The 17090-nt window shown below is 40.1% G+C and overlaps 1 protein-coding gene across 1 annotated transcript in view; it reads left to right on the top strand.

The window, feature by feature from the left end:
• PRKX (protein kinase cAMP-dependent X-linked catalytic subunit) overlaps window positions 1-6987 on the top strand; it is a 63384-nt gene extending 56397 nt beyond the window's left edge. Inside the window, exons 8-9 of the mRNA XM_068141659.1 lie at window positions 2757-2905; window positions 3373-6987. Of these exons, the coding sequence (XP_067997760.1) occupies window positions 2757-2882 (126 nt within the window). The 3' untranslated portion in view covers window positions 2883-2905; window positions 3373-6987. The remainder of the gene's footprint in view (window positions 1-2756; window positions 2906-3372) is intronic.
• The last annotated feature ends 10103 nt before the right edge of the window (window positions 6988-17090 follow it).

Here is a 17090-nt window from a genome sequence, read left to right as displayed (position 1 = left end):
TCATGTGTGTGAGCACGTGTGTATATGCACATGTCAGTAATTACATGCCTCTTTGCTCTTTTACACTGAAAAATAATATTAATTCTACTTGGATTTTTGTTTATATATGACATGTCTGAAAATAAATGTTTTGTTCAATTTGGTTAGTTAATATAACATTTGATGTTCAGGTTTAGGGTGCTGTAAATATTACATGTCATTAAGTGGTTTTTTGTTTAGGTGCATGAGGGGATTGCGTTTTTGTTGTTTGGGGTTTTTTTAAATTTTGTTTTGGCTTTCCTTCTTGTCCTGAAGTCTGTTGAAGTGGTTTAGTCTGGGTTTTAAGATTTTGTGCCAAGTTCAATTCAGGTGAATGCTTTAATAAAATGTAAAGCATATGGGAGTAGGAGGAATAGGGAAGGTTAGAGAGAAGGATTTATGAATGCAATTCTAATTTACTTTCTAACAACACTGAATTGTATTATATGAAAGAGGATGCTTTTTAAAGTCCTTTGGGAGTAAAACTCCTTCCTTCCTCAAAGTTCTAACTAGTGCTTCTTACATCAGTGATTTTCAGTAACATAGGTTGCCATGTACAGTCAATTAAGTACTCATTGAATGCTTGGTTTTAATTTTCTTTATAATAATTTCTTACAATTAATTTCTGTCTAGATATCTTGAGTTCTTGCAAAATAGATACAGGATTAAAATGTTCTTGATGTATTCTTGTAGTATAAAATACAGCTAAAATAAAGCTGTAGCTAACTTTCTTTCAAGAAAAAGCTTTACATTGTTTCAAATGTTCTAGGGTTTTGGTGGTGTATATGTGTGTTTCGTTTGTTTTGGTTGGTTGGGTTGGTTTGTTTGTTTAATGTTACTACACCCAGTTGATGTAATGAAGTCACATGTTTAGATTATTTACTGTACATTCTGGTCAAGCAAATCTGCAAAGAACTCAAACAGGATGATAACAAGTATTTCAGCTCTGAAGTTTATGACTACATACTGTATTGCCAAACAAATAGTATTTAAAACTGAATGTTAGGTGTACAAATCCTAAGTCTGTGATGCAAACATCTTTTCTGTGTTGTGTGGCGTTCAGATTATTATGCATCTAAAACTTGTTTCTCAATCTTTCTGATGGTTATATTAAGATTTTGGGAGATGAGAGGCTGATAATTTATAATTTACAGCAAGGATGTGACTTGGATCAGAAATGTATTTCTAGAGGCAGCTATATTCTTTAGATTTCACAGTGTCACTATTTCATACTGTTAAAGAGATTAAAAACATGAAATAATGATATGCTGCAACATTTTCCCCTTAAAAAATGTAAATTAGTCTATTATGCAAAGGAAGTATTGATTCATGGTCTTGATAAGGTCCTAATACCAATACTATAATACCAGTATTATGTATGCAATAGTCAGGTCTCAACAAAAGGAAATCTAAAATAGAGGATTTTCCTTTCTTCTTTTATTTTATTTTTCTCTGGTTTTGTGTGTCACTTCAGAAGACTGGTTTTCCTGCCAAAATGCTTACAAGGAGATGGGGGGTATCAGGCATTGCCCAGAGTGGAGCAAATAGTCTCTCTGGAGCACTGCATACTTTGCATGTTTTCCTAAGCAACTGGGCAGTATACTGTGACCAGCACATGCAGAAGTAGGACTTTGCTTTTTGGCTGAAGCTTAGACGTACAATTCCTCAGAGACCCTTCTTTCCCACTGAAACCCACTGATAGCATTGTTTAAAACCAAGAAGCCAAAAATATAAGATCCCAGAGTTAGCAGAAGCCAGACTTCTGTCTTTTTGAAGAGATGCAGAATAATATTTTGTCATACTTACCTGTGGTATAACTTCGTATTAGCCAGTTTGGTGATCAGTCATAAGATTTTCTTATCCTAAAGTGTTTTGTTGTAGTCATGATGATAGTTTAAGCTCTCTGTTACTGGAAAGGAGATAAAGACAGAGAAGAAAAATGTCTTGCCCTAGGTTAACTGCTGCAATGAATACTCCTGAAATGAGCTGTTACAGCCTGAAGGGCAAAGTAATCTTGATGCTAAGTACAAGACAAAAGCTGTGAAGCTGGTGGGCAATATTAGAAATCCAAAGGATTCTCTGAGAACAGAAATAGAAGAGATACCTCTGTTGGCACCTCCAAGTTTCCTTAAAAAGATGCATATGAATTAAGATTCCTTTACAGATATCCTTGTGAAGTGAGTTTTTGCAGTGCAGCAATTTCTTTACCTGCTTATATGTATTGCTAGGCTAGGAAGAACATAGTAGATACTGTGAAGTGCATGTAAGTTAAAAATTTCAGCCTCAATTAGAAAGCAGTTCCAGTCAAGCCTTAGCTGAAAGGAACTTAATATATTTACACTCCTTTTTCCATGCAGATCACACAAGAGGGGACGGTTAAGGAAGGAGAAGGGCAAATTATTCTGTAATGTAATGTTCTGAGAAGCTTAGTTGTAGTAAATTTTTTGCAGTAGTTACCTTCAGCCTACAAACCAGCTAGAACTTGAGTGTTAAAATACTACCTAATTGCCTTTTAACCACAATATGGAACTGTAGTGTAGACAAAGCACTGGGACATGTCAGTGTTACTGCAAGCTCCTCTCCCTGGTGCCATTTATTGGTAAAAAAAGGTAAACATTTTATAATACGTACCCCTTTTGTTTAATCAGTCTTTTTACAGAATTTCTCTTTTAGTATGATCGAGAGGAACTTGTTGAGGAAACTGCAGTGACATTTTAGTTGTGCTTTTTTCTGACTAGCCTCCCATAGTACCAAAAGTATCCAATGATGGGGATACTTCCAATTTTGAAGCTTATCCTGAAGATGACTGGAACAAGATGCCTCCGGTACCCCCTAAAGATCTAGAAATTTTCAAGAACTTCTGAATGCAACATCCACACTGGACAAGGTATATTCAGATGTCAGAAGTCCTCTTAAAAGCATTTTGGGGTTGGGAGAGATGTATGCAAAATTGCATTTTCTGATTCATAACAGTGGTACTAAAACCAACATGAATTGCAGTAATATGTAGTATTAGGTAAACTGTTAAAATATTTTATTTTAAGACAGAGTTACAGAATGCTAAAGTTTATCTTACAGACTTTTTTCTACAATGAGTTAGTTACTGTACAGATATTTAAGTCCTGTCTGTAGGATTTTTTAAATAGTTCGTGGAAAGAAAATACAATATCATGAATAAAGAAATGTGATTGCTCGTTCACAAGATTTTTATGTTAAGAACAAAGGCTTCAGTTAGAGGAATAAGATTGTCAGATTAGCTCTGTACCATGGGTTCTGCTTTATAACTGTGATAGGTTGATAATTGTTATGAATTTTGCATGCTCCACATGACTTTTTAATTATTTTTTGCCTTAGAAACTGGAAAAACAGTGAATTGCTGAGAAGTCTGAAGAAAAGTGGAGTTGATATATAAATGAAGACCTTCTTTGTGGATAAGAAAAATACTGCATTCAGATATGCATGTTACTATATAATAAATATATAAAGAGTTGGAGGCAGGCAAGAGTAATTTTTTGATATTTGACATTAGTCGAATAAATTGTAATAATGGTAGTCTGCTCCGAGGTAGACTCCCTAAAATGGTATATTTTGGAATTTTTTTTTTTTAACTTCTCATTTAGTTTCCTGCTCTTCCCAGATCCATTTGTGTAGTTAACTCATAGACTTAATTTTAAAAGTTTATACTAAACTTGTGTAATTAAAAACACAAATTAGTATATCTGTATATAATGAAAACAGTACAACTAAAGCACAGGAACTGTGCAGAGATGTAAATTTTTGTACTTTGCAGAGTCTATGGTTTTTATTTTTCAATAATGTTTTTCACAAAGGTCTCTAGGAATAAAATTCGTAAAAGGATAAATGAGTTTTTCATCATCTTATATACATTTTATAGTTCTTTGTAAAAAATTAAAATACTTAAGTTTTAAAAAAGATTTCTACCTAAAAGTTCCAATGCTTCACACTTGCAGCTGTAGTACTTGAAAGCAGAAAGACATGTTTTATTGTGAAGATACACTTTAATGACTAATTTATGAACTTCTGTCACAGTAATTTCTCTTTAAGAAACAGGATATTGAATGACTATATTCTGTCTGAAGTGAGATTACTTACATGAAGACTCTCTGTAAGCATGCAATTTGATGTGTGCTGGTACCAAGGGTTCTACTTGGCTCTTAAAGGAGTGGGTCTCTTTCAAAGTTGCTGTCTGCTCCACATGTGAAGCATCAGCCATAGCACACTGTTTTCATTATTGAAATAATTGTTGTTGAATGCTTGACACTTCAGAATGTGAGGGAAGACCACATACATATTACAACCCAATTTTTCAGCTCCTGCTTTTGGAATTGACCTGAAGTCTGTGCTGCCAGGAATTCCGTACGTACAGAGTTCAAGTCTTAAAAGTAAGGAGTCTCTTTTTTCATCCTGTACCTTTCTAGCAGCTTGAATACACTCTACTTAGGAAGTATTTGCAATACTGCATTTTAAGTAGCACCAAATACCTGTATGTGCATATGTATCTATCTACATATTTGAATACACAAAAACGTGAAGTTAGATTGTGGACATGTCAGGATTTTTATTTTTTTCTTGTTACATATTGTGATACTTGTGTTAATACAGAGGAATTGATTATTTTTTTTAAGTGCTTCAATTGATATAAGTAATTATGTTTTTCCAGATGCTGTAGTATTAGATTACTTTTTGTGAATTTATTATATTTAAACCAAAAATATTTTAGTTTCAAAAGCACATTAGCTTACTGAAGTTCTACTATTATGAATGATGGCTCTGCACTACTTTCCATCAACTGCTCTACACATACTTGATCTGAAACGCCATAACAAATTTAGGCCAAAGATTCATTTTTCTGAGCTAAATCTGAATGCTTATGAAGTAGACATTCTAGTAATGACTAACAAAATTACCATATTTCTAATTTTGTGACATCCATAGATGGAGTCTTGTGTAAAAATTGCTGTTCAGCTCTAAACAGTGCAGAAGTACTGTTGAGAACTTGCAGTTTCTGGGTATTAGATCTAGTTCTTTATGAAACAAGTCTAAATGTAAGAGATTTGAAAAATACAGGAAGAATCCATAGAAAATTATCACATTAACCTAGTAAAAAACCCAGCTTATTTTCTTGAAAAATTGTATGTGGTCCACTGTATTTTTATCTGTGGAGTTAGTTACTCCACATCAACTGGAAAAATTGAAGCACATAAAACACAGCTTATTTTGTCTAAGGGGATCACAGTTCAGTGTTGGTTTGTTTCAATACATAAGTTCACAATATTTTATGGAATCTGTGTACTACAAACCAATATCTTATTTAAAAATGTACGCACTGCAACAAGTAAGTGTGCAAAATAACTTTTTCAAATTTAGAAACTGCATTGTGTTTAAGTCTTCAAAGCTGAGGAAATGAAGTTGTATTTGACTAATCTGCCACATTGGTGATTAGAAGTTTTTGAATGCTTGAACAACAGGAAAGAGTAAATTTTCTTTTTATTGATCTTATCCATTGCTGGCAGTGGATACACTGACACTCATGATAGAGACTAAAGAAACAATTAATATTATCTTATTAATAATGTTATTCCATTAATTTTGTATTGTTTCTAGAGCCATGTGTACATATGCCTGACTACTGACCTCGACAACATGCTTTCTAGTGCAAAAAATGCTCTCAATATTTAAATTAAAAGCTGCAACTAATTAAAACCCAAAACAATTTTTAAGCATTTGCTTAATTGATGAGTTATTTTCTCTACAGTCTTGGACTTAATGAGCTGTTATTAAATGTCCATTTTAATTTTTCACTCCAACCAGTCTAGTTTGTTTCAAGTCTTTACTGGGACTTCCGTGGTCTGCTAATGTAGTTCTGTCACCCAATACGCACTGCACCAAGAATTCTGGATTTGTGTGTGGTATTTCATTGTTGTGTGTGGTATTTTTTTTTAATGGTGTTTTTTTCACTTGTTTGGTGGGAGGTTTTGATGGTTTTGGTGTTTTGTTTTGTAATCGGGCTAGAATACATTTATTTTCTGTTCAAGTCTCTCATTTTCTTATGGTTGCTTCTGTTAACATGTTTTTGCATATAGGCTGTTGTTGCATAGGAACTATTTTCTTGCAAGAGCCCATAGACCTTTGGTATTCTGCTTTGGTAAAGAAGAATGTTAACACATTAAAAAACAACCTTTATTTTTTTGAGTTTTATACATATATATATATATATATATTTTTAAGTGCCCAGTTTGAGGTTTTAAGTGATAAACATGCATTGTATAAATGACCTTGTAACCAATGATAAAAATGCTTCATGATTTCCACGGAGAACATGCTGTAGATTTTCCTGTAAATTAACTTGAATATATGTGCTACTGAGCTTTAACTAATGTGATCTTCCACTGTAGAAAGTCATTGATGGATCAAACAGAGGTACTACGTTAAGCTATATTTAAATGGATGAACAGGGATTTTCCAGCTTTGAAAGTGATTAAGATAGGACTGCTCCTCAGGCCATCTGCTTGTCATTCAGAAGAGTTATGATGCAGTGCTTCCTGCTATAGAATTTTTTCAGCTTTCAATGACTGTAGCATGATTCCTTTGTGTACTGTACTGGGTACAGACTTTCCATGTTTTGCACTTTTCTGTGGCAAATGTTGACTGCTTTATAAATACTCTGTAGTGTAGTAAGTAGTGATAGTGGGAGCAGGTATTTCTGTACTGCATAATCAGCTTGAACTGCTAGACTTGAGAGATTAACCTGGATTAACTTTGTATGTGCTGGTTGCTTGTTCTAGTTCACATGTACAAGTACTGTTCAAAGTTACAGAGTCAGCCCTCATTGCACACTGAAAATCACTGTGATCTGTACATAAACCCTTGTTAAATTTTATTGCCATTTAATTTATGTAATATCTGTCAAATTGGGATTCATTTAATAAACCTTTATATCTTTTCAAATGTTGAAATCTAGTTCGCTTCTATGTATGTTGCGAGGAGGTTCTTCATCCAAGAAAGTTAGGAAGGGAAGAGGAGCAGAAAAAATAACTATTCCTTCTTTTCAGGAGTTAAATCTTTCCAGAGCAGGACATAAGTGGTGGAACATACTTCAGTTGTTGTGGAAGAAGTGCCAGAAATTGCGTTTCCAAATTCAGTTGAGGTAGTGAACAAATAATGAAAATGTTAGCTCAGACTTCTCATTAATCTTTGATTATATGACCCTAATTATTTTGACATCTTCACAACTTAATGAACACTGTGCAGAACACTCATTTCAATCTGTTTCTGTAAGCATCAAAAAATATTATGTCAGGCATACCTAAATAAGGTTTTATTTCACCTACCATCAAAAACTTGAAAAATTCCATTTTTAACAAAATTAGTTAGCTAGTGTTAAAATTACTAGTTACTAACTAATTAGTTAGTGTTAAATTACTTCTCCTGGGCCAATTGTATTTTATTTCTGACCCCCTAGGTAGCTTAAACTTGCAGAGATAATTACGTAGGCATAGAACCTACTAGATACGGTTTGGACCTAGTTAAGGTTTGCGGGTTTTCTAACACAGAATTTTGTGCTTTCGTTCTGTCTGGCTTAATTCTAATTTTTTTGCATTGACATTTTTCTCTTGTAAATGGCTATGTCATGTACTTCAAAAAACTGCCAGAGGAAACTGAAGGAACACTGTAATGACCCCTAGCAAGCTTTTAGTCATGTCTTTGACGTGAATCAAAGGAGCTGCCCTCTTAAACCATACCATTTTTTTCAATGTTACCAAGCGTCCCAGGTGTTAGTAAAGCATTTGGTTTGACATCATCTTCTTACCTCAGCCTTTTCCTGTGTGGTAGAGTTTTTGTTCATGTGTTCTAACCTGACTACTGTATTTGTTTTGACTCTACATGTAACTTCAGATCTTATCAAATGAAGGCCATTTTAAATATACTGTTACACCAAGACAGGTAGGGTTTGTTATATCACTTTGGGCCATACTCCCATAGCATTACTCACTAGTCCCAAATCTATCTCGCTTCCATGGTTAATTAGCCCTTTTTACTGATTTCAGCGGGAAGCTCACTCAGGAACACACCGTGACCAGCAGCCTCAGAGGGCGCTAACTGCTTTCCTTTTCAGCCTACGGGAATGGCAGGACCCGCATGGTGTCTCAGCACTCAGCTAGAATCGGCGCTTGTCATTCTCCACGTGCTTACTGCTCGGGATCGCTCGGGATCGCTGTGTCACCAGTGGCACTTCTAAAAGCCGGCGGCACCTCACGGGTCGTTCCATTTCAGCCTGTGTGCTCTCACTTCGCTGCGGCCAGACGCACGTGCTGCCATGCTTTTTCTAAATCGTTGTCCAATAGGTCACATGGGCAGGGCTAGGCATGGTGGTAACTCGTCACAATAACTGCTTGAAAAAATCTGTCTCGACTGAGACTGAGGGGGAATATAAGCAGGTAGGTAGGAGTCATAAGCAAGAGGTAGGTGCCCAGGCGCCTGGCTGCAGAGAGTGCTGGAGCCTGGCACTTCAGATGCAGGGTAGTGGGGACAACTCCTGCATTAGGTGTGAGCAGATGGACTATCTGCTTAACCTGGTGGCCAGACTAAAGGACGAGGTTGCTAGATTTAGACATGTAAGGGATTGTAGAAGGGAGAAAAACTTGAGTAACCAGGCTATGCAGCCTCCCCCAGCAGAGGCTGGTTACCCAAAAAGCAGAGGGGAATGGACGCAGGTTCCTCTCAAAAGATGCAAGGTTAAACCTCCTTGCTTCCCCTCACCTTCCCCACTGCCCTTGGAAAACAAGTATGTAGCACTGGAGGTAGAGAGTGAGGTGATTCTCATGCTGGAGGACACACCATCTGGGGTTTACCCTTAGGCAAAACAGCCTAAGGTTAAACAGCCTTCCCCTGGCATCAGGACTTGCTCCCTTAAAAAAAGAGGAGGGTAATTGTTATTGGTGATTCCCTTCTGAGGGGAACAGAAGGCCCCATGTGTCAGCCAGACCCTTCTCTCAGGGAAGTTTGTCGCCTCCCAGGAGCTCAAGTTAAGATGTTACCAGAAGGCTGCCTAGTCTGGTGTAGCCCTCTGACTACTATCCCTTAATAGTTATGCAGTTAGGGAATGATGATGTTTCAACCAGAACTCCCAGGGCTATCAAAAATTACTTCAAGGCTCTGGGGGATCTGGTTGAGGGGTCAGGTGCACAAATAATTTTTTCATCTATACGCTTAGTTGCAGGAGGGAATACAAGAAGGAACAGGTCAGCAGCTATAGTCAACAAGTGGCTTAGAGGCTGGTGTAGTCAAAAGAATTTGGGGGTTTTCGATCTTGATAAACTTTCTACTGTACCAGGTCAGCTGGCAACAGATGGAGTACATCTGTCCCAGAGGAGGGGAAAGATCAGTGTACAAGAATGGCCTATCCCTCAAGGGGAAAAAGATTCTAGGAAGGGAATTGGCAAGTCTCATTGATAGGGCTTTAAACTAGATTTGAAGGGGGAATGGGCTGGTACCAGTCCCCACAGACAGGAGTCTGAGGGTGGTAAGCTGGAGTCAGGGGTGAAACCAGCAGCCCGGCTGAAGTGCATGTACACTAGTGCATGAAGTATGGGCAACAAACAAGAGGAGCTGGAAGCCTTGCTGCAGCAGGAAAATTACGATGTAGCTGCCATCACAGGAACAGGCTGTGCCAATGTGCCGGAAGATGAGCCGCCGGGGCAGACGTCCAGCCTGGATGAGTAATGAACTTCTGAAAGAGTTATGGGAAAAACAGAGGGTGTATCATCTTTGGAAGAAAGGTGAGGAAACCCATAGAAAAGTTTAAGGATGTTGCTAGGTCTTGTAGGAAAAAAATTAGGGAGGCAAAAGCACATTTGGAGCTTAGACTGGCCTCTGCCGTGAAGGACAACAAAAAGTCCTTGTATAAATACATTAATAGCAAGAGGAAGGGCAAGGACAACCTCCAATCCTTGGTGGACACAGAGGGGAATGTTGTAACAAAGGATGAGGAAAAGGCAGAGTTACTTAACACTTCTTTGCCTCAATTTTTACTAGCAGGACAGAATGTCTTCCAGACAGCTGGCCGGAGGAGCTGGAAAAAGGAGCCCGGGAGCAGCATAGTTTTCCTCTGTTCCAGAATGGGGTAGCTAGAGATCTCCTCAGACGCTTGGATCCCCACAAGTCCATGGGACTTGATGGGATCCATCCTAGGGTGCTGAGAGAGCTGCCAGATGAGCAGGCCAAGCTGCTCTCCATCATTTTTTAGCAGTCCTGGCTCACTGGAGATGTCCCAGAAGACTGGAAGCTGGCCAATGTGGTGCCCATCCACAAGAAGGGCTGGTTGGATGAACCAGGGAATTACAGGCCTGTCAGCCTGACCCCAGTGCCAGGCAAGATTATGGAACAGGTCATCTTGAGTGCAATCTCACAGCACTTACAGGATGGCCAAGGGATCAGGCCCAGCCAGCATGGATTTAGGAAGGGCAGGTTCTGCCTGACCAACCTGATCTCCTTCTATGATCAGGTGCCCTGCCTGGTGGATGTGGGGAGGCCTGTGGATGTAGTCTACCTTGACTTCAGCAAGGCCTTTGACAATGTCCCTCACAGCAAACTCCTGGCCAAGCTGTCAGCCCATGGCTTGGACGGGAGCACACTGCATTGGGTTAGGAACTGGCTGGGGTGCCTGAATGGTGCCACATCCAGCTGGTGGCCAGTCAGTAGTGGTGTGCCCCTGGGCATGAGATTTAACACATCCAAGTGCCGGGTTCTGCACATTGGTCACAACAACCCTATGCAGTGCTACAGGCTGGGGTCAGAATGGCTGGAGAACAGCCAGGCAGAGAGGGACCTAGGGGCTGCTGGTTGATGGTAGGCTGAATATGAGCCAGCAGTGTGACCAGGCAGCTGGGAAGGCCAATGTTATCCTGGTCTGCATCAGGAACAGTGTGGCCAGCAGGAGCAGGGAGGTCATTCTGCCCCTGTACACTGCACTGGTTAGGCCGCACCTCGAGTCCTGTGTCCAGTTCTGGGCCTCTCAGTTTAGGAAGGATGTTGACTTGCTGGAGTGTGTCCAGGGAAGGGCAACAAAGTTGGTGAGGGGCTTGGAACACAAGCCCTACGAGGGAGCTGGGGTTGCTCAGCCTGGAGAAGAGGAGACTCAGGGGTGACCTTATTGCTCTTTACAACTACCTGAAGGGAGGTTGTAGACAGGCAGAGTTTGGTCTCTTCTCCCAGGCAACCAGCACCAGAACAAGAGGACACAGTCTCAGGCTGTGCCAGGGGAGGTTTAGGCTGGGGATTAGGAGGAAGTTCTACACAGAGAGAGTGATTGCCCATTGGAATGGGCTGCCTGGGGAGGTGGTGGAGTCACCATCATTGGAGGTGTTCCGGAGGAGACTTGATAGGGTGCTTTGTGCCATGGTTTAGTTGATTAGGTGGTGTTGGATGATAGGTTGGACACGATGATCTTGATGGTCTCTTCCAACCTGGTCTGGTCGGGTTCGGTTCTATTCTATTCTATTCTATTCTATTCTATTCTATTCTATTCTATTCTATTCTATTCTATTCTATTCTGTAAAACTGTTAAAACAGCCTTTGATAAGAGCCTACCCATCTATGACCTCCTGTTAGCCAGTAACAGTATAATCAGAAGTGGTTGAAAGCAACTGGCACTGTTGCAGCTCTGGACCTTACACAGTACTTTGTAATCTGGTTTATAATTTGAACACCAAGCTCTTCCTTGTGCAAATTTATGCTGCTGCAATTGTAATTTCAGAATTTAGGGAGTTTCTCACAGGAAAAGTAAAAAGTTCCTCAGTTGTCCTCAGCAGAAGAGTCTGGCTCTCCTTTCTCTCTTCCGGTCTTGTTTTACATCTACACTTCAAAAAAATGCTATGCATGAATGTATGTATGTCAAGCTTCATGATTATCCTTGAAAGCAGGAATATTTTAAAAGATTTCCAAGCTGAATTGTAAGAATTCCTGTCAATGTATCCAAATGCTTTTCTATTCTTGTGCAGAAATATTCCAAAAAGCCACATCAGAAAATGTCAGCAATAAGTAGGGCTGTTATACCAGTTAGAGCTATGGTACAGTTCTGTCTGATGTGGTGTGTGTGCTTGTGCTAATAAAAATGAGTTTTGGGGGCACCTCAAAGCAAACATTTCTTACTGCAGTGTGTACAGGCCACTGAAGTCTCTGAGGGAAATCTGAAAACTGATATGTAACGTGAAGCATCGAAAATGCAAGCCTACTTTACTTACAGTTTGTAAAACTAAGGTTCTTATTCAGATGCTGTGTGTACTGCACTCATTTTTATTTAGTTTATTGGAGTATGTCATAGATACCTCTAAAAGTACAGTCTGTTTCAGTATAAACAACTATCCAGCTTGAATTATTTTTACTCACTCCTTTTCTCCAGCATATTGTTCATATTCTGGACTGTGGTAATAAAAAGGAAAAATGAAGAGGAAAAAATATTTTGAGAAACCAAATAATTTTTAATTGAACTTTCATCCAAACTCTATCGCTAAAGGTTGAGGCGGAAATAGTGCTTGTTCCAGCGTTGTGCTGGCTGCTAAGCAGTAAATTACTTCTCTGCCTAATATTGAATATGTTAATTTCTCAATGAAGAAGAACTTGTGGTTTAAGGACCCCCTTCTAATCAAGGCCCTTGTAAATGAAGCAAGACTGCTGGACTGTGTTAATACAGTAAAACCTTCACAAGCAGTATGCCTTTCATTTCTACTGATAGGCAATTTCCTTTGAGGTGTGTTGACTAAATTACTCAACATTCTGTTTGTAGGTTTTTATTAGGCTTCTATCCATTCCTGAAATGTTTTGCAAAAAAATGAACACAGGTAAGTAAATGGAGGTAGGTAAATTCTTTTATCTTTGTGTTAATAAAACTGAGCTGGGAGTACATACATAGATGCATTATTGAAGAACAGTAAAGTTTATTCCAGATTCATGATTTTAACATATTCAGATGTAGGATTTTTCTGACGTTTCTCTTAAAGCAGCACTGCGGTCCTGTGCCATGAAACTTGCTTCCACCCCTAGTCTTCCATCATCCCTATAGCAGTGCTACGTGAATCCATTAGCTGATCTATGAGAAATATTTCCCTCCCAGGAAATTAAGTTTGGATCACAAGTACAACTACTTGGTTGATCTGAAAGGGAATTTCCAATAACTGACTGTAACTGAAGTTCTTCTATTCTCTCTGCAATATGCTGTAAAGTAACACAAAACTCTACAACACGTTTTAAACCTATTTTCAAAATATTTATATAAAGCATCTGTGACTTATGTAGTCCCCAACAAAACCATGGTGATGCAAGAAGGAAAGTGTGATGGTGGATCACTTAATGATATGTTGGGAACAGAATCTGCTTTCAATTTCACTGTCTAGCCGTTGAGGAAAAGGAGAATTTTTAAACATTTTTTTTGAGTTAGGTTTTATTGTTGACATCTAGTTTTGAGATATTTTTGAGTTGTGAAAATATCTCTGAAGTCTGGAGGCTCTAGATTCTATGAATAATTAACTAGTTTAAGTTTTATTTATGCATCTGATTGTTTACATGCAAAATAAGATGTTTAAAATTAATATCTTAATTTAACATTGTAATACTTTTAATACGCTAATTTGGCAGTGAGGAACAAGATATTTAAAAATACTAAAGCTTTAGATGCAAAATATTTTAAGATTGGAAATAGATTAATATTGTCTGAATAAACAGATATCAAGATGCTGGACTTGATTTTAAATTCTGCATATGGGAAGCTACTGAATGAGGAATGCAAGGATGTAGTTGACACCTATTCCTCTCTCCCACCCACATATCAAAAATTACATACTAGATTTAATTGTAGCTACAGCACTAGCTAACGTCTAAAATTGACACTGAAATACCTACAGGACATTTCTCAAAACTGCCATCCAGGTGATTGTGAAAGCTCCACAGCTTGTCCTCTGGTTTGTATTAGACAAATTTTACATAGGATGCTTTCATTAAAAAATGAATGAGGTATGTTGGGAGTCAGCAAAGTTTGGTGGTTGTCATTCATTGATTGATTGCTTTTTAAATGTCTTAACTCACTTAAAGCATAAGTGTTTGCTAGAAGTATAAAATCTGGCTTGTTACCCTCCAAAACAGTGTTTACCTGGTAGAAAAAGAACAGCTGAGTTAGTAATGGTAACCATATTTTTACATTCTTGCATTCGAAATTACCAAGTATTTACAGGACACATTAAGTAGCTTTAAGTTTGACATCTGCCTATCACTTTTTTTTAAGCAAAGAAGGCATTGCATCTTTTTCACTGTTTTCTTTCCTGTACATGTATTAAGCAGTAGACATGAATGTCAAAGGAAGGCTGAGGTTGCCAATACAAGCAAGTCTTCAGTGTCTTGGTTTTCTGCAGAGTATGTATCTTTTTGTAGGTAATAAGTGTAATAGGGGATGGACTCATGGGCTGAAGTAGCCTACCTACATTAAGGTTAACCTATCAGCCTGGGAAACAATCTTCATAGAATCATGAAATGGCCTAGGTTGGAAGGGACCTTAGAGATCATCTACTCCAGCCTCCCCACCATGGGCAGGGATGCCTCTCAACTAGACTTGGCTGCTCAAAGCCTCATCGAACCTGACCTTAAGCACCCCTAGGGAGGAGGCATCCACAACCTCCATGGGCAACCTATTCTAGGGTCTCCCTACTCTTGTACTGAACATCTTCTTCCGAAGATCCTGCCTAAACCTCAGCTTAAAGCTGTTTCCTCTTGTCCTATCTCTAGACACCCTTATGAAAAGTCTCTCTTCAGCCTTCTTACAGGATCCCTTCAGGACTCTTTCCCTGGAGTCTTGTATAGGATGAACAAGACCAGCTCTATCAGCCTATCCTAATAGCAGAGGTGTTCCAGCCCTTGGATCATCTTCATGGCCCTTCTCTGGACTTGTTCCAACATCTCTGTGTCCTTCTGTGAGAGACTAAAAGTTGTCTCTCCTGGTGTGACTCAACAAAGATAAAATCACTTGCTGCTTGCCCAGACAATAGCTGATATGTGTTGGGCAGAGCCACTGGAACGACTCTTGGAAGGTGCAAAGATAACATTGCTCTCTGGGCTACAGCTGGCCTGACAACAATGGACTGAGGCCACCTTCGGGAATATGCATGAGACAAGATAATCTCCACCCATCAAGTACCCTGGGAAGGGAGGATGGTGAGACAACGGATTCACCACCTGTTTCCTGATGTATAATGAGTGTGGGGGCATGTAGATGGAGAAGGAGGATGATTTCCTGGCCCTGGAATTCCTGAGGGACAATACTTGGACACATACCTAAGGACTAAAAACTGTATAAAAGACTTGAGCAACTACTGGCTTGGGGGAAGAAAAGCGCAGGAGAAAAATGGAGATGATGGAAAACACAGGAGAAGGACCATGCCACTGAGAAGGAAAATCCCAGGACAATGCTGCTCTGGAGAAAAGAGGCCGTGGAGCCTGGAAGAAGCAGAATGAACCCTTTCTCTGTGTCCTAAGTTCTGCCTGCTGCAACTCATGGAGCTGAAGAGGCTGCCCAGAGGACCACAGCTCTTCTCCAGCCAAAGCCTCAGCACCGTTTCTCTACAAACCCAACATCTCCTGCAGCACCTTTCCTCCACAGACTCAAACTGTCTTGGGGGGCGTGAGGGGTGTGGTGATATAATTCCTTTCATCTTCTCTCTCTGTTCCCTCTCTCCCTCTCTATTTTCTCCCTCTCCCCTTCATATGTCCACTTTATTTATGTAATAAATAGTCTAGCTGTTGATATTTTGGCCTCATTTGTGCCTCTAATTTCACATCACAGGAATATTCAAAAAGAACTGAGTCTCTTTCCCTCTCCAGACCGAGACACCTTCTTATGATGGGGACACCAGAACTGGATGCAGTATTCAAGATGGAATCTCACAAGGGCAGAGTAAAAGGGAAGAATCATAGTATCATAGTATCAGTCTGGGTTGGAAGGGACCACAAGGATCATCTAGTTCCAACCCCCCTGCCATGGGCAGGGACACCCCATACTAGATCAGCCTGGCCAGAGCCTCATCCAGCCTGGTCTTAAACACCTCCAGGGATGGGGCCTCAACCACCTCCCTGGGCAACCCATTCCAGGGTTTCACCACTCTCATGGTGAAGAACCTCCTCCTCACATCTAGCCTGAATCTCCCCACCTCCAGCTTCATTCCATTCCCCCTAGTCCTATCACTACCTGAGATCCTGAGAAGTCCCTCCCCAGCCTTCTTGTAGGCCCCCTTCAGATACTGGAAGGCCACAATTAGGTCACCTCAGAGCCTTCTCTTCTCCAGACTGAACAGCCCCAACTCCTTCAGTCTGTCCTCATAGGAGAGGTGTTCCAGCCCTCTGATCATCCTCGTGGCCCTTCTCTGGATATGCTCCAGTACATCCATATCCCTCTTGTAATAGGGGCTCCAGAACTGGACACAGTACTCCAGGTGGGGTCTCACCAGGGCTGAGTAGAGGGGGAGGATCACCTCCCTTGACCTGCTGGCCACACTTCTCCTGATGCAGCCCAGGATCTGATTGGCTTTGCGGGCTGCAAGTGCACACTGAGAGCTCATGTTGAGCTTCTCGTCCACCAGCACCCCCAAGTCTCTCTCCTCAGGGAGAATCACCTCTCTTGACCTGCTGGTCACAGTCCTCTTAACACAGCCTAGGATATGATTTGCCTTGTGGGCTGAATGAGCGCACTGCCAGCTCATGGTGAGCTTCTCATCAATCAATACACCCACGTCTCTTCACAGCTACTCTCAGCCCACTGTGAACCCAGCCTGGGATTGGGCTGACCCAGATTCAGGACTTACTTGTTGAACCTCATGCAGTTGTCAACTGGCCCACTTCTCAAGCCTGTCAAGATCCTTCTGGATGGCATCGCTTTCACTGTACCACACAGCTTAATATCACCAGCAACCTTGCTGAGGGCATACTTGATGACACTGTCTGTATCACTGTCAAAGATATTAAACAGCTCTGGATGCAGTACAGATCCCTGAGGAACTCAACTTGTCATTGGT

The sequence above is a fragment of the Melanerpes formicivorus genome, unplaced genomic scaffold (genome assembly GCF_026170545.1).
Source record: "Melanerpes formicivorus ecotype bairdi unplaced genomic scaffold, bMelFor1.0.p_v2 SCAF_1, whole genome shotgun sequence".
Classification (NCBI taxonomy): Eukaryota; Metazoa; Chordata; class Aves; order Piciformes; family Picidae; genus Melanerpes; species Melanerpes formicivorus.
Note: the sequence above shows the minus strand (reverse complement) of the source record. Positions and strands in the feature narration are given on the sequence as shown.